We start from the raw sequence: 18,929 nt of genomic DNA, 5'->3' as shown, positions 1-18,929 counted from the left end.
AAGAAAGAAAATACGCTTCATTGTAAAAATCGAGGGGTTATGCATCGATCCAAACGACTTGGAGAATATTGAAAATTAGGCTCATCGTTACCATGCGGCAACTTTATACTTATTCAGTGTGCAAAGGTGTTCGGGAGGGGCTTGCTTCGTTAGTACATTCTGTTTCCTTCTAACTTCGTTTTGACCAAGTCAAAAGTTTCTCCCGCTGAGAACCAATAGATATTGAAATATTTCAAGTAGCCTTGTACGTAAAAAATAACCACTTCAACTAATATAACTTTTACCAAATCGTAATTTCATAATCGTAATTCATAATGCTGAATTTTTGAACAGTAAATTGTATCCTGTACCTTACTCTAGGGCTTTTCTCCTGAAGTAATTTCATGCTGTTTTGCGAAAAAATTGCAGATTCGTTTGTCAGGTGGCTTTTATTCGTTGACGGGCTATTGGCACCGTGCACTAAGCTTTCATGAAAAAATACTGAATAAATTAGTCAGCATGAGCATGGTTTCCGGATCCTTATGAGGATTTCGGTATCGGTCTTTTGAAGTGTTTGATGTTCTTCAGAATCAGACTGGTTTTTAGCTACCACAGAAAGAACACAGATGTCCCTAAGCAAATTTATTTAATTTTTTATTCCACCGAAATTATCACGCCCCTCTTCATCCCACAGACGTTAACAACAAACAATCTGCCTATTTATCAGAAACGAAAGTTCAACGCGAACATTTTTAACTTAAACATACTCTCAGGCCGGTGAGAGCAAGGAGGACACAATTCATAATGTAAGCAGTCCACCACTCGCTTTGTTCTGTGTGGAACGATCAAAATTAGCTAACACGGTTGGTCAAACATCACTTTTTTCGTTGCCCTAAGTTGCGCCTGACGGCACGTCTACCTGCAGTGATTATGATCTAATTTCTTTGACGCGGCAAATGCGAAAAAATTAGCCAAGTAACCTGACTATCTTGAAGAATATGTGTTCTTCCAAACCTTTCTGATTAGAGAACTTTCCTGACAACCTTTATGGCCAGACCAATACATTTTGTTAGAATGAAGGTTTCTTTAATTCTTCAAATTTTTGGTTTAGTCAACCTATTGAGCCATTTATGATGGGGTAAAACTGATCACTGTTTCTTGGCTTAAAACTTAGTAGTGGTAGCATGTTGTCACAAAACAACTCAAAAATGGCAGACATCTTGGTGGTCCATTTTCCAAGTGAATGTGCACCCTGGTTCAAAAGAGGGTATCAGGCATGCAATTTCACTCAAGGGTGACAAATTCATAATGTGCCAAATGCCGAGCATCAGAGCCAAAACAACTTCGAGGTGGGCCCGTCTTTTCATTGAGGCCATAGAAGAGTGGAAGTGAACGTGATCCGGTTGAAAACAGGACTAATAAACCGTGTTCACTTGTTTGCGGCAACGTATTTCACAGCTGAATGCTCGACCACCTACTGAAGGTAGATGGGGATATCCGCAACATTATGACTATATGTCCTAACATTTCATTATCATTACTTACTAAGTCAATCTCCCTTGATTTTACAGTCATGCATATTTAGATGAAAACTTCTTCTAAATTACTGAGAACAAGAAACAACGTAGACTCATCCAACTTGTGACTATGAATCGTTGAACAATGAGGAAGAAAGCAACCTATATTTTAAGACGTTGTTAACAGACTTGTGATCACACCTTGTGATTCAGTAAGCTATCTAAGGAAACCGGAAGTCTGAAAGATGAGCCAGATGTTAAACCATTGCGCATTAACAAAAATGCCTGTGTTTTTAATGAGGATGTATTAAATAAATTTCATAATCTAACAATTCTTAATAAAAAGCCGTTCAAACTTTTGAATTTGGCGTGAACGTGGATGACGGCAGGAACAAGTGTGGTAGGTGCAGTCAAGAACATCAACTTGGTAGCAAGTAGTGTCCTTTAAACCTAAGGAAGTTTTCTTTATAAGTGTGTAATACCTCGTCACTTTGCCCTTTGACTAGCGCAAACCATTCAGATAACTTGAATTTGATTGCGTGCGTGATAGAAAGAACCCAACCAACCCATGGTGGCAAGTCTGCAACGAATCTACCTATCTGAATATCTTGACGCGTATAGTGGGAGCCAATACGTTTCTTTTTGCAGATTTGTAGCGTTTTTGACTAAGGTGATCGTGCTTTTGGCAAACAAGCTAGACTTATCAATCCAGATCGATACGAATCTGGTGAGCTTGAAGTTCGCATGCCGTCCACTTAGGGTCGCAACGGTGAAACACAGCGCACACAAAAGCAGAACTTAGGCGCTGCTGGGGTGCTTGGGATTTAATCGAAGTCTGTCCGCAAAGTCTCTCAGTTACAGCGGTAATATGGATTCGCACGCGTGGATGAAGTAGACGAAATAAACTTGACGGCGAGGCCGAATACAGAAGAACCTAGAACACATTTTTCTAAAATGTGTTAAAACCTCAACTGAAAATGTTTTACGTTTGACTAACGGATTTGTCAGCCTGCTTTAATTTCCAGAGGCTACTTCATGTTATGCGCGCGCTCTCCTAGATTGAGATTTTCGCCCATACATTCCATAGCTCCCAGAACTAGCTAACAAGAATGGTACATGGGCGACTTTTGTATTTGCTGCCAGGAAGGCATGAAGTTTCGGTTATTCAAGCAGCCACCTGTGTAAGAAGCCTGGAAAGACAAAATAACTTATGCAATCACAGTCTCTTTTATGACCGGATAAAATACAATTTCACGTAAACGATAAGAGTTGTATCACATCTAAGTGAACTCGGCTGAATTCACTGTTAAGAGCACGTCGTATTGTGGACAAAGCAAGTAGAGATTAGTTTCTAAACTTGGCCACACAGTCGAAAGAGTAGCAGTAAAACAACGTTGATTATACTGCCAAACCCATCGTAGAAGCCTGAGAAAGGTAGTTTTAAAGTTCACTAGCCGGCCAACGAACCTTATAACATCTCATTAGTGCATTTTGAACACAAACCAGTTGCATACAGCTTATGAGCCGGAGTAATATATGTTACGCAGGATATGCGGTGCCACTTAATTTGGTTATCTTGGGAAAAAATTGGCTTCGAAATTACTAGCTGGTAGACAGTGACGTAACTCTTTTTGGATTGCTGGCATTCTAGAAAACGTTTTCATGAATTCAGTACTTTCACCGGTAGAGAATTTAGACGATCGCTCCGCTTGAATCTTAAGAGTTCTGTCCTTCCCCAGAGGGGTCTAAAATTTGCTGGAAGGTCCCACGCCAATATGAGACTCTGGCCTCATCTTACTTTGCAAACCACAGAAACAGTTACAGTTGTTCCGGGAAACCTTCGATGAGACTCTAAAATTTTTGGGCGTGAACGAACTAATGCATCAGAGCTGTTGACGCGCATTCATATTACCAGTATACCATGAATCATGAATCCTTATCTAGGTATATCAACCGCACTTCATCAATGTAGGCGAACTAAAGTCGCGTTGATGGTTGAAACTGGTGTTCCGTTGGCGTCGATCAAGACGGCCTTTCAATAGCGTTCTATTCGCCCGATACCATTTGCGTGGACGCTGATATGTTAGGATGCCGAAAAACCGCTTTTTGCAAGGTGATGTCGTGTAAGCCGCCAAAGTCTCACTAGTTAGTATCGTTCAACGTATGTAGAAATATAAGGTATAAAAGTATATTAGGTCATTGATGTAAGCTGACCGGTTGTCGGTCGCGACACAAACTCATGTGGGGCTGACCGGAAATGGTTGTCGGTCGCGACACAAACTCATGTGGTGAGATGAAGTTAAAGAAACGCGCAGGATATGGTACCGTTTTTGGCAGAATCGTCGCAATTAGAAACCTATCCGTTTATACACTGTAATTTCAGGTGGTATCATCATCTAATGAGTCTTGCATGTTTAGGTCTTGCGTTAATTTCTAAAAAAACAGAAAAGGCACCACAAACAGCTCCCGCCACCACTATAAGCCCTGGTATAGTATCCGTAAATAAAAAATACACCTTGAAAATATACATAATGGTAATAAGAGTAGCAAACTTACCGCACACAGTGTACCAATATACTTATGGAACTGTATACAATTTTGCGTAGCAGCCGATACTAACCAATTCTAGGTTCCGGTTATTTTGCCTGGTGTATTACTGATAAGATAACTAGTTCTCAGTAGTTTCTTGAATGTTCGGAGTTATCACAATTTAAATTGAATTGGTCTTCTAGGCTCCGAAGATGGGGGAGGGGGCAGGATACGACAGGAGAAAATATGAAAGTAGCCTTCGGGCTGCTCCATCTAATGAGAACAAGTGAGATGCGTTTCCGCCTAAAGTTATTAAAGTTTTCAATGCAGCAGTGTGGAACGCCGAAAACACTAGCATACTTGATAGAACGTATATTAAATACAAAAAGTCTGCAAACCAAGAAGTCTAATTCACGTTCGACGTACTCACTGTCACTGCCAATGTAGTACTAAGAAGCACACCTTTAATTTTAAACAGCTGGTTACCACCTAACCACATAATGGCCGGGTTTATACAGACCGCAATTAGCAACTCACGGAATGTTTCCAAGAGCAATAATAGAACAGTGATGCTCAAAATGAGAAACATTTCCGCGATTAACCCTGGAACGTCTAAAAACAGTCACATCATTGGTGAATTTGTCCCCGCAGATTTTGCGCAATGCCGGCACCTCATTTCAACCCATGAATTTGCCCCCAGCGCATTACGGGTGTATACATTTTGTGGCAACTATTCGGTTTACTGTAGTATTGGAAAAATGACTAGACATAGCTTCTTATTAGGAACAATGCATTTTCAAGAATTCTTCGGCTGCATGCATTCCGTTGAATCTTACTTTCGTCTATTGAGTACTGATCTCACCCAAACGTTCACGCGTTTCGCTTTGAAACAGCTAGTAAATTCTTCACCCGAGCCGTAATGCGGATCAGGAAATTATTGCTAGCAGTATCATAGTTCATACAGCACGGTGTGATATCCGCTGCAATGCCTAATTGTTCATCGTTTTTCAAAACGATGCGCTTAAGCAGGTGCAGCAAGATGTTTGCAAACTGAATTGAGCAGGCAGCACCTTGCTTTTGAGCCACCTTAGACCATTTTATGACCTAAGAGGATGTACTGGAATTTTCTGCCAACTGCCCTGGCAATAGACGAGTGAGGTAATCATACAATTAGTGTCTCAATATTTTCCGAAAATGGACCAAGTATCCATCAATACTACAATTAGTGAGCCTTGTGGGTGAATACATGATACAAGCCACCAGCTTTGTTGCAGGACCAATTCTGTATCTTGAAATTCAAAAGTAATAGCTAGCATGGTGAAATATTATGTGCGCACAAACTGCCAAGCCAACAGCAAGGCAAATTTCTCCGTTCACAAATAGACCGAAGTCTCTTTCCCAGTGGAATATTTGTAATCGCTTTTATTTTTTACGTCTCATTTTTCTGAGATAGACATTAGGAGATATACCGCAACCAAATCTAATGTTCTTGTATTACGTTGAGTACTTTTTCGTTCAACTGAGTTCAACGACTAGCCTATCTGACCCCGCAGGTGCTCACCACATTTTAGCTGGTCGTATCCTTTTTTATGAGAAATAATACTAATCTGTTTTTAGTAGAAATTGCTTGTCATACAGACTGGGAGGAGTGGTTTGTAGTTATGTAAATTCAGCCTCACATGAATTTATCTGCGTGAACACGAATAGGCCAGAGGTTTATCGCATAAAATATTCATGATTACAGTCAAGCCAGACAACCATTTTTAGTTCCGAACATGTAACGTACCTATTCTCTGTCTAGGACGAGCTCGAATAAATATCCGCATGTATTCTCTCCGACTGGCTACAAAGTGGATTGTTTCATAACAGACCTATTAAACGATTACTTTTTGAAAAGCTTTCGCAAAACTAGTGTGCTACTTAGAACTAATAGCTCTGTTTGTTGGTCACTCAGCGTCACACTTAGCATCATTACTTTCGTTTCATCGTACAAAAAAATTTCATGTATAATAATTGCTGATTGAGTGTGAATTTAGCATACCTTGTAAGTGAGACTATCAAGTAACATTTAAATTGCAGAGGGCTGATGGTCACATACAGCTGTTTAACTTGACCTGACCGGAGTGGCATCAGCAAGACTGGGCTGTATTTGAAGTTTAATTTGCCGATGTTAGATTAATCTCCACAAGAACCGCACAAGCGCCCGCAGAATAAATATCAAAATGGAAGAAAGCCGATACTGACCTATTATGTTTTTGTTGTTCCTGTGTGCTTGGTGAAAACTACTGAACTTAAAATGTTTTTCCAACCTTGTGATAAAACCTGCCTATCGAACTTCAGCACGGTGACGCTTTCTTTAGATCCAGGTACACATTTACAAAAGTCAGGCGTTTGGTTTGCACTGCCACATGCCATTATGAATTTTCATTCTTCGTAGGCAAGTGAATATTTAGGAAATACTAATGAAAGGAAGAAGGCCCTTGCTGCGGAGTTATTTATTAGAAAATGCCAACTGAACAGTTACAGACCATTGGACAGGGAAGCAAAACTCTCATATGCATTTTTTTTTACAAAAACTCAACATCCATCTTCTCTTAAACGCGTCTGCCTGAACGTTCCTGGATATTCATTGACTGTTGCTCAAATCAAAGCAAATGCTACAAAGCGACTCCAAAAATTCCGCAATAGATCTCTTTTTTTCAAGAGACGCTATGCGAATTAACAAGAAAACATACTATTCGCATGCCTCCCCCATCAGTAGAATCACTGTTATTCTAATAGCGGTCACTCTTTTATGGGCCGGTAGTTGCACACAAATATAGGTTATACCAATGTAAGGAGGAAAGTCTAGGAGGCACCAAATAAACAGTTACAAACTATTGGACAGGAAATTAAGTGTCTCATATGGAGCTTGTTTTCTTAAAAACTCAACATCCTCACGAGTCTTGAACTTTCGTGAATGTTCACTGACTATCAGGCAATTGTTAACGGACGTTGCAAAGCCGTTTCAAAAGTCCTGTGATGAGCCGCGCCTTCTATTCGACGTGAAAAGAAAAGGAAAAAACAAAAAAAGAAAAAGAAAAAAGAAAAATCCCATACTAACTGCATACCCATAGTATGATATTATATCTGCTATTTATGTCTGCTTATAAGCTATAAGTAATGTGACTGAGGGATCAATGATTTCTTCCTTTTTAGAAGTGTTAGCATCGATCGACGGCGCTCCAAGTGCAATACTTAAGCCCCAAATTATTCGAAAAGAAAGTATAAAGAAAAGAAAATATCAGAAAGATTTTAGTTAAACTGACTTGCTTGGTGTAGAAAACGCTCTACAATGGCCGTATGTTAAAATATATTTATGCGGTAAATTTCAGGTGTAATATTATGCTGAGGGGCTGTATCGAATAAGGTAATAGCAAAACCTTCAGGAGATTTGTGTAAACCAAACCTTCCAAACCAATATGCAAGCAAAAATTCCAAGCTATCAGTCGTTGAGATTTTGAGTCGTTTTTCAACTAACGAGACCAAAGACTGACGGATTCTAATCTTGAGCATTCAATCCAGATAGCACATTCATGTCTACCATATATTTCTCGGTTACCCGAAATGCTAAGCTCAGGTAGATTGAACTAATAGGGTATCGGGTATAGAATAGTTAGTTGAAAGTCGATTGGCACATCCGTCTCGCTTGAGTAAATATTTGAATATTTGAATTTCCCCATTCCAAACTGGTTGACATTGTCCAAAATGTAGGGAACTCGTAGCGCAAGTCCCATGCTTCCATCTTCTTCCCAGGGTTCAGTTCCTTTATTACGTTTGGCTGAATGGATCCGCAGGTGATTAGCGCGTAATAAGCTTGAATGCCTACACGCAAAACTAACCATATAGGTTACCAGCAAACTTGCCTCTTGAACTTGTAAACTTGATTCTTAGACAACGGGATTTAGCAGCGAGCAAATTTCTATGACAGGAGGATCAGAACCAAAAGCACTGTTATGCTCAGCGGAGCGAAATGGTGGGATGACCATTTAAATGGAGACCTGGGGGTTCGTTGACCATACATCACTTTCAGAAAAGATTTGGAATGACTGTTTCATGAAAAATTTGTGATTTTGGTCAGCTAGTTGGCCAATAGAAGAGAACAGCTTTTCCCATTGGGAGCTGTATCACTTCGGAGGGGGCTGCCTATTTCAGGATGCATGGACTTTGACTGATCGTGAATGGCAGACGCCTTATTGTATAAGGTCAGTGCTGCTTAAATGCTGACCAGAAACGCAATTCGGATGACATGCAGTTAGAAGTGCAAACGCGTAACTAGTCCGACCCACATATGTGCAATATGTCCTCAAATCGTGTTTCCGGAATCGGCATTAAGTTATCGGCCACGATATTGCCACGAAAAAGTAAACAAAGTTCAGTTTACCTGTGCACAAAGTTTAGTGTTTAGTTTAGGACGAACAACGGGTGATTCCCCCATCCAGCAGAGCAGTACCGAAGAGCGCACCGCACTGTAGCTTACGAGATAACGTCTTTCTGGCGCACAAAAACAAACATCTGATGGTTTGCGAAAGGTCATTCTTCTGATATACTTTGTGAAAAAGTCCACAAAACTGGAGGCTGCTCACTTGCAAATAACAACAAGCGCTGAAATCACCTTGAAGTAGTGAACCATAAAATGAAAATAACAAGTGATTTAGAAACTACCACAATATCCTCTCTGAAAAATTCTCGTGCTTGAACAAGATGGCGGCAGCGGTTTCACTACCATGGTCATGGCAATCACGATAACCACCGTCCAAATCAACAAGCTTGACAATAAGCGACCCCTTCGGAAGACAGTTTATTGTTTCGTTCAACTGTGTTGTTCCAAAGGAATACAGCAGTGGCTAAAGACTGCTCTTAGTTTGGATTTATGGCGAGATTTCCATTACTAGAATACCCATCATGTTTAAATTGAAGTATCCGGCCCTGGGGCTTCTTCTGACTTCATTGTAAATTAAAAATATCCACATAGTTATCATGTCAGTGAACGGTAAACAGGCGATGGACTTTTGGTGTTCTGGTCACCAGTTCAATGAGTCTCCACCACCACAAAAAAGGGCTAGATTACATAGGGACCGACAATAACTTGATGGACGAACAAATCTGAAAAAAGCTGGTATGTGATGTAATTTCCTCGACTGTGTTGTCAGTTTTCTCCGTAAGCTAATTATTTCGAACAACAGTCACATTTTGTCAAGCACGTTTACCTTTAAAGTACCATGATTCAAAAGCGCATTTATGTCTGGCGACCTTTTACAAACTGTTTCTTGGCCCCTGGTTCTGAGATTTGATTTTCCAACCTTATTCAACGCAAGCTGTCTCGTCAATGCAGGGCTAGATGCATAATGATGGGAAACATCGATCAACACTCCTAAAGGTATGCCAATTCATACCCGTCAGTTAGCGGTCAGTGAAATTTGACTGAGGTTTTTCGAGAACTTTGTTAAAAACATGGGTAATTTCGAAGTTACAAGTTGGGATACAAGTCATCCTTTGCATTGTACATTGAAACATGCCTTATTCCATCCTGATGGCGATTCTAGATGGTTCAGAATTTACAGAAGTTCCTTAGTTTGGGAGAATTATTTATGGAAATGATTAATTAAGCAAGCATTTATTTGTGCCTTTAGAATGGTAAACAGGTAACGCATTTGACCACAGTTTACTGGAAAAAAAGATTTCACATTTCCATTGAGTGAATGAATTGATATGGGAGAAGGGAAGATATCATGATAGACCTCAAACTTGTGGCACATTATCATTCTGTTAAACTATGTGTGCCTAAATTAGATTGTTTACGAAAGCCATCAAAAGGCTGGCCAGAGTGATTGAAACATCGCGGGTCTTGGAAATCGATGAGCCTGGAACCGATCTAAAAATACTTCTTCGGAGAGGAGTGTGGGGATCATTGATCAGTTGCGAAGGCCGGTAATTATCATACAGCATCTCTTCCGTGTTGGATGAACTGCGAAGATTTCGAAGTAGGTTTAGCTGAAATAATGACGAAGAAACACAGTTGAGAGTGTGCCAACTTAGGTTTGAGTATTCCGTCAAATGCAGCTTTACGTGTTGGTGTAAGGGTTTTTCAGCCTAGCCCATATATGATGTCGTTGGATGAACTGCGAAGATTTCGAAGTAAGTTTAGCTGAAATAATGACGAAGAAACAGTTGAGAGTGTGCCAACTTAGGCTTGAGTATTCCGTCAAATGGTATAAGGGGTTTTTCAGCCTAGCCCATATATGATGTTACGGATTAGTAATATTTCCGGAGGTTATGCGCGATGCAGTCGAAAAGCAGATTTAAATGGTAGTGACCTCTGTCAAACTTATCCACCACTGACCTCACGATTAACTACAATGGTAACATGAATTGCCATTAGCGCCATTACATGCAGCCGCTTTGAGCACACTAAATGACTTCATCATCAGAAAATCCAAAATAGGTCTTTGGCAGCGTAAATTCTTGTTTCTAGCCAAAAATTAACGTGCAAACGATACCAGCCACTAAATATCCTCTAAGCCAAACACTCAAACAAGGGTATTTTTATGAGACAACGCCTGGGGCTTTATTTTCGTAGTTTCCCACACAAGTGATCTACCTGGGATTAAGAGCTGATCTCATCTGCACAAGGATATGACTTAATGATCTCAGGCATTTTGAAAAATGTATACAAACAATGTTAAGTAGTCCATGGCTTCTGATCACTAAGTAAGCGAAATCTTGAATCCAAATGACAGAATTTCATCAAGAATTTTCTGAGGAAAATATTGCACCGTAAAATCGACCTTTCCTTCGAGCAATCTGTTAACTCCTTTTGTTGCATCACAGACGGTTCCATTTTCTTTTGTACGAGACACGTTTCATTATCCAAAACACGGCAAGTACAACGTGCTCTGTTGATCATAGGGTCCTCACAACATTTGCTTTCTTCTGCAATGGGATGGCCAGCTTTAGGTTCCGGTTTATAAAGGAAGTCCATTTGATAAACTTAAATTTGCTTGGAGGCTATCAATCTTCTGATAATACGACTTTTTTGAATGAATGGAGTTCACTTACCTGGGTTGATTTGATAGGAACCGGTTTCGTAAATACCGTCCACATTACATTTTCCGTACACGGTGGTGTAGTTAGCGAACCGTGGTAACGAAAATATGCGCTTGAGTTGACCTGGCTCAGCAAGTCCGTGAGGTTAAAGCCGGGGATATTCCAAGATTGACCGGCGTAGGTTACGCTTTCCAAAGCCTCCTTGATATGACCTATTTTTCCAAATTGAGTTTCCGTTTCCAGTGCGTGATCGTTAAGGGTGTGCATTATTCCAAACACTGCCATACCATGTGGACCAGCAAGTGCATCTAACCGGGATGAGTAGAGCCTTTTGTTATAGCTGAAAATGTGAGTCTACAAAGGGGGACAACGTTGTCTAATAAGGAAGCAACAATGGCAAATACGTTTAATCATCAATCGCGGAATATAGTCTTGTTCCTAAATATTCCCCAATAACCGCCATCAATATAGACACAGGAAATGAGGAAGCACAGTGGCAAACAACAAGCCTGAACATAAAGCAACCAACCTTAAAAGGTACGATTCTAGGAAGGCTCCTGCTAACTGTATTAAAACACCGTTCTGGGCGCGCGAAAGGTACAAACTGCCTCTGCTACCAATTTATACAACAGTGGGCATGTGTTGAGAAATACTGTCTTCCACAAAGACATTTCAGCATCTGGTATGGTGGAATAAATGTTATCTCGCTCAGAAGGTTGAATATCAAAAGAAGGAGAGCTGTACTCTGACATTCTCATTTTAGAACTCATTCTTGTTTCGTCAGCAGTTGAAAATTAAGCGTGCCTTCAGATTTAACACGTTTCCTCATATCCTCCCTTTACTACTTCATAGGATGTAACGTGACTCTGATTTTGGCGTGCTCGTAAGCACTGTCAATGGATCATCTAAGCGATTACTTTTCTCACATTCAGAAAGTAATTTAACAATTAGCGGCAACCACAGGCAAGAAGAATGTATTAGAGACCGTAGAATTCAGCCAGTCAAAACTGTAGACAGTCGAACTGGTCGCGTGTAGCACTGCGTGAGCTAATGATTGGGTAAATGAATGAAGTACAGGAGTACATTCATTTGCAAATCAATTTGGTTTTCACGAAGGGACTCAACTGAATCTCTTGTTTATGAATGTGCCGCCCAAAGGCCGCCTCATGATTCATTTGGCACGATATTTGAGAAATCGAAGTATATCGTAGTAGTATACTCACAAGGTTGCTGAAAACTATTCGACAGCCCACGACCGTTTTCACACTTCTTGGAGCTCATCAGGTAGGCACAGCCCCCTTTTTAAAATACACCGCGATATCTCGAATATCGTGCCAACTTACTGATGAGGCAACCTGTGTGCAGCACATTCAGCTGTAGAATATCATAAACGAGAGATTCGGTTGATTTTCTCGTGAAAACCTAATTGAATTGCAAATGCGTGTATTTATCAAAAACAGTCCAATTTGAGTTCAAGTAGAACACAAGGTTGGCGGAAACTCGGGGACTGAGCCTACCTGATGAGCCCCAAGAAGGGCTGTCGAGGAGTTTTCAGCAGTGAGTGTACAGGAGTGTACTTTCACACTCAAAACCAAAACGTCGGATGTTCTGAGCGTATCACCGGAAAAATTCGTGGAACATTCGACCTGGAATTCTCTGGAATGTCTTGACAGAAAGGCTTAAAGGAAGTGCAGAAAATCCAGTGATTCAAGACACGTTTCTTGATACTCTATATAGTATGCTCTTTGAAACTATACTCTGTGGGAGGAGACAATTTTGAAACTTATTTTAAAGTCAACTTAATTAATACGTTCACGCACGTAACCGGGAGTCATCTCTATTCAGCAGCAAGTCCAGTTATTGGAATTGACACTGCTTGACATGATGTGGCAAAATCCACTACGCCCTGCTAGCGATCTCATGATTTCAATTTGTGCGCTATTTGTAAAAGCGTGTGGGTTTATAATTACTGCTTAAAAACGAAGAGCATGCCTTTGGTAGGAAAACGTAGGGTCAGTTCCAAATCACTGCACAATAAGTGAGAAAAAGCTGTCACCGCAGTTTATTTTGATGGTTCCTTGGAAATGGGAAGCGTCAAGTTGGATAAAGTGTGAAATTCTTGACCGGCCACCTGGTGTATCATAGTGGGTGAATGAGAACAGCAACAGTTTGAGGCATTCAATGTTTATTACCATCAGATATCCACCAAACTGGCTTGAACCAAAGCCAGTACCAATAAACTTATTGGGTGTGTGCACTTTCCCTAACCAGCAGTCTAAAACGCAGTCATTTCGATAAAGCCTAGTCAGTGACAATGTCGCCCCTATCGCTGCCTTTCTGACGCGGGTGAACCGATCGCAGTGAACCTACACAATTTGCCGTACGGTCAACAAAAACACCGAAGCAGTGAAAAAGTGAGTAACCAAATGAATTCCGAAGAAATGGCTGCGCTCGTCATTGATCCTTATAAGAAGAATCACGATTTCACGGACTAACAAGCAAAATAACTCCCCTGCGAATTTGCACTGTAGGAAAATCCCAATTTCTCGGTGTTACGGTAACCTACTGGTAACTTAGATAGTTCGGTCTTTGGTTTGATCCCTCAGCTATTGAGGCGGAATCTAAGAGTGCGTTCGTTCAAGGAGATAAAGTGACCGTGGAATAGTTCATCTACTTTGGTTCCACAATGATCGCATCTTGACAATGTACTTCAATGAAAGGTTTATACTATTTACATACAGAGTGGAAAATCAAGGTGGTTGCATAACCGATATGTCTGTGGGTATGAAATTGAGCACAAAAAACTCTCGTCTACGTACCTCCATCGGAAAACGTCGGCCGTCAAACAAGTGCTCCGATCCGCGCAGATTGTCGGATCCCCAGTGGAAGTGCATTTGCATAATCTCATATTGATCTCGATCAGGATTAATCACTGCATTCCACTGGTCCTCGTCGAACAATATGACAACTGTAAAAATTCATGAGCGGAGAGTAAAACTCACACTAGATACTATCCGCATACATATAGTCCTATCTCAGCTCACTTGACGTAGCAGTCGTCTAGTTGAATCTCAAGTAATGTTACGTAGAATGCTGTGACAAATGTAAGTGTGTAATCTACTCTCGATAACTGTTATTGCCACATACTCCTTGTTTTAGGCTGCCAGTGACTGGGTTCAAGATGACTGATGAAAAACACTTCGTCACGCGCGTGGACGTCAAAGTGCAACTTTCACTCACCACCAAAAGAGACTTGTTCGTGCGCACCCGAAAATTCTTTTTCACAGTCATAGACAATACGCCAATGGATGTGAATAATTTATTTCAAAGACAGAATTATTTATCCGTCAAGGTAAGACATATTGATATTTTTTACAACTTCAATTTATGTATTCCAGGGATCAGGTCACGTAATAGTTCTAAAACGGGTAAAAAATATTATTGGTGAAAGAAAGTGGAAATCAGGTTGCACAATCTGAGATCGCGTAACTTGAAAATCAGCGCGGAATATTGCTGCTATTGCTTTACCAGCTCCCTTAGTTTAGCATACTTCAAACAGGGATGAATATCGCATCGAATTCCGGACTTCAACGAATAGTCCTGTTCACCGAGTTAACAAGGTAAATTTTGATCCAGGATATAATGCATCAAACTTTGGACGTACTCGTAGCTGTGTGTAAAATTATGTTTCATTTTCTGAGATTCGAAATCCAGATAATTTGATATACCCGGAAATTTCTTCCACTAATCAAAACTGAACTCATTCTCATTACTTCAAGATTTACGGAGGTGCTTTAGAAAATAAGAGATTATTCCCACAGTCACCGTAATGCCCTTTGTGTGCAGCGTTGACCATTTTTGGCCATAATCAGAATCATGATTTCGCACGTGTAACATTAGACACCGTAATGATTGACGTCGTTAATTCTAACCACTAGTCACGAACGTAGGATTACAGTTTGATCGATGGGAAAAAAAATCGTTCGCCAAATTATCAAGTAATTATGTCAACGATCTTCTTGAGGTAGCTGTGTTTTAGAACTAAAGAATTCCGCTCCTGTTTAAGTGGGTTCCAGACGTGCTCAACATAAATCTACCTATGACCAGTGCAGAATGTGTTCCACAGTTCGGATTTTACCAGGTGGTCACTGTAAAAATATGTTAACTACTCCTGATGGTGAGCGATCTAATCTGGGTAACCTTTTGACTGACACTGTTTGGTTTTATACATGTAGCGCTTTTTCTCTATCTTTTGTACATCTAATGCAAACTTCTTGTTCATATCCAAAGACATTTTTTTTGCCAAATTTTCACTCCTGTTTGTTAGGACAAGATGGTTGGCAAATGACACAGTGCACTGTTTGGTTTTATACATGTAGCGCTTTTTCTCTATCTTTTGTACATCTAATGCAAACTTCTTTCTTGTTCATAAAGACATTTTTTTGCCAAATTTTCACTCCTGTTTGTTAGGACAAGATGGTTGGCAAATGACACAGTGCAACAGAGGTCAGTAACAGCAAAATCACTGCTTGAAAAGGGTAACAACAGAGAATGGAACAGCTACTGAATATAAAAACTGAGGATTGTTTGTTTCTGTATGGGAGAATGCCAGCAAATTTGCAGCAGCATTATCAAGAAGTAGTGCCGAATCTTTTTGGAAATTGATTCCCTGTCGTTACTGATTGTACCAAACACACAGGTATGCCACTCTGAGTTACGAGCAACTCACAGGGTGGAATCATACAGACGGTGGTTTATCAACAAATTATGAATAAAACAGCAAGGTAATGCAGTGTTTCGAACCTCAGATCGTACGACCATACCTGCTTTTGCGCCCCGTTCAGTCACGCTTTTTTCAAATAGGACTTGGTTAATTATGTTCGGTATGAAACAAAATACCTCCGCAAAATTCACAAACAATGAAGACAGAACGACGACAACTTGGATCACCTTACACGAGTGTACTGAGCTGGGCGCACAACGTCAATATCAGAGTGTTTAGGCATTTGGCCCGTCTATCACCCTAATCAGTTTGTCACAAAAACGATAGAGATAGAGAGTGGATTTGCCAGTCGAAATTTGTCGGATCCTTGAATACTTCCATCAAACGGATAAACCTCAAACGGTTTGGTGGAGCAATATTTGATTCTACATGCACTCCGCTGGCGTTTGTGCACACCGTGTAGATTTAGGCCGTCGAACGAAAGTGGAGAGGCCCGTTGAGGGGAACCACCCAACTGCGTACGACCGCATAACTATGAGTAAAAATGTTGTTTCGTTTTGTAACAAGGTGCTGGCCTCGTACGTTCCAGCGACTGCAAGTTTCAGCTGAATATCTTGACAATGTTTTCTGGAGAATGCTAATTACTCGCCGCTTAAATAGAGATGGATAGCTCAACCAAAGAGTCGTCATTGGATGGCTGCCGATCTGAGGTGAATGATAGTGAAGGCTGTGAGCCATTTTACTGCATTTTGAGACAACTCTGTAATATATACAGTTATGCGAACTCCAAGTACCTGGTGATAGTTATCGATATCATCCGGGGAGGTACCACCATAAAAATCTATGGGGCCGTTAAGTGGTTCACCACTGACAAACTGTAGCTTAGGTTGCCGTGTTGATTCTGCGTTTTCATCAGTGCTTCATGATTACTTCGCTGGCATTGTATTGTCTCGAACTTTGATTTAGTGCACTTAATTTTACGTGCATCATGTATGAATCTGAAAATAATCTGTCTTCACACTCCAAATATTTGAGCATACGATAATGCAAGGTGTAACTTCTGATGGCCGGCATTTCACAGAACAAGCTGATGGAGCTTGTCAACTATCCCCTATGTGGGGTTTTCACCAGCCCAACCATCGGACCGCATCGTGAATCCTAAACTTTGGGTTGTTCATACCTGGTTTGGCAACGGATAGGCACCATTTTTCTAAGCTGACGGCTGTGCAGTGGCTGTGTGGCCCGAGAGCCCAAACGATAGCTGACCACGTCCATTGTAGGCGACCGGTTCACCCACAGAATCCCATGAGGCGAACAAATCCAAGAACGGGATTCATTCGACATCATTAAATGAACCGTGAGTACCATGATGATGAAAGATCAGGATATACTTTCGAAACTGTCAAACGTACCTGTGTGTCCATCGTTGAGTACATTATAGAGCACGTTATTCGGATCAAAGCCGGGTGCAGCGATAAATTCAATGGGACCCATCTGTGGACTATAGATGGCGCTACTGGTTTTCAGGTCAACCGGAGACTGATGATGTCCAGAACATGAAGGAAAGCTTAAATTCCAGCTCAGCGTATCAGTATACGACCACTCTGATGAGAAGTGCGTGACTGGAATTTAGAAAAAATATGAACGCATCTGTTATAGCTCACTGGCTGTAAGCCGCACAAAAAGCCTACAATGATCACACGTTCTACTTTTCAGAAATTAAACTATTTACTAAACTAGAAACGCAATGCTCTAATGGGATTATTACCAGTTGCACGTGATGCTAAGCCGAGGAAGCCTTGCACTCATATACTGAGCCCATACCTGACGTCTTTTTCGCTTAGTTGGAATTTCTAATCCTCGCTCATCTCCAAACGACACAGTCAATACTTTTCAACCTTATGTTAGGTATGTTTGTTTCATTGCTTATTTTTAGACATCTCACGATAACCATCATGTCCAACCTGAACGATAAACCCCCGCAGATTTAGTTAATTTTCAGTTCAACAGCTGACCTTTCACTTTCAAAATGAACTCTAAAATCGTCCGGACCTCTGATCAACATTAACTGTATTGGGAGTACACTCTCCGGGGGAAAATTGATTCATTAGAAACTCAACCTTCTTTCATCACTCGCTCTTTCTGCACGAAACGCCTGTTTGTGTTTTCCTGCCTGAAATAGTTCACGCAAAAATAAAGGTCGCACCGGTGAATATGGTTCCAACTGCTTCACGAAGGCATTCAAGGTAGCAGGATGTTGAATGTAGGTGGACACGATCAGAGACGTATTCTGTATCGAAACACTGCTGCGACTTAGAGTTGCAATACGCAGTTTTATACATTTCGTGCTTTTGGTGCTCATGTGTAATTCGTCCTAAAGTTGATTCGTTCAGCCACGCAAACCTCACCTGACATTAATTGAAGCAACCTGCAAACCTGATGAAACCCGTCAAATGAAAATTGACACCTTAATATAGTATTTCGCTATTGTACACTATCTCATGAGATGAAAAGAAAGATCATTGTGGTTTTCACCAAACAGTTGCACATAAAAAACACTTTTCATCGTGGTTACCGTAGGTCACCTGTAATCTATAAAAGTTGAAAACCTTGTAGTTTTTAGTGTTATGGGCAGATACTTTTTGCTTTGTTTAATATTCTCTGCTGCGCATGTGTGGCGATTGTCAATTTAAGTCGTGTACTAAATCATCTCTTTACAAAATGACGCCTAGCAGTATTTTAATTTGTAGCTCGGGGAAATAGAGACCTACTTAAATCAGGTTGAACAGAAGCCAAAAAGGCCAACAGAATGCAGCACTGTAGTTGAATTGATGTCATATTCTCCGTAAAGTTTCTGAAAGTAAAGGATATGGGGATGATAGTACGTTAGGATTGAAAAACAGCTTTTAACTGAGGATACCTGTAGGTGTTTCCAAAGTAGCAAAACCAACTAACAATCCCTGATTCCAGCGATAGCACATACTGACAATTAATTTGAAATCAGACAAAAGTCATATGCAGTCGTTAGGTACGGCCACCGTTACTAGGATGTAGCAAAAGGCACAAGGGTGCTTGGCCCTATTGGTCTCACTGAA

General features: G+C 40.7%; 1 protein-coding gene across 1 annotated transcript; it reads right to left on the bottom strand.

Moving 5' to 3' along the window:
* Positions 1–9,848: 9,848 nt before the first annotated feature.
* T265_11880 (hypothetical protein) lies at positions 9,849–18,672 on the bottom strand (the record flags this gene model as incomplete). Its single annotated transcript, XM_009178689.1, has 5 exons — positions 9,849–10,058; positions 11,124–11,465; positions 13,931–14,079; positions 17,247–17,456; positions 18,606–18,672. The coding sequence occupies 5 exons, from the start codon at positions 18,670–18,672 to the stop codon at positions 9,849–9,851; spliced, it is 978 nt and encodes a 325-aa protein (XP_009176953.1).
* Positions 18,673–18,929: the final 257 nt, after the last annotated feature.

The sequence above is a fragment of the Opisthorchis viverrini genome, assembly GCF_000715545.1.
Source record: "Opisthorchis viverrini unplaced genomic scaffold opera_v5_623, whole genome shotgun sequence".
NCBI lineage: Eukaryota > Metazoa > Platyhelminthes > Trematoda > Opisthorchiida > Opisthorchiidae > Opisthorchis > Opisthorchis viverrini.
Note: the sequence above shows the minus strand (reverse complement) of the source record. Positions and strands in the feature narration are given on the sequence as shown.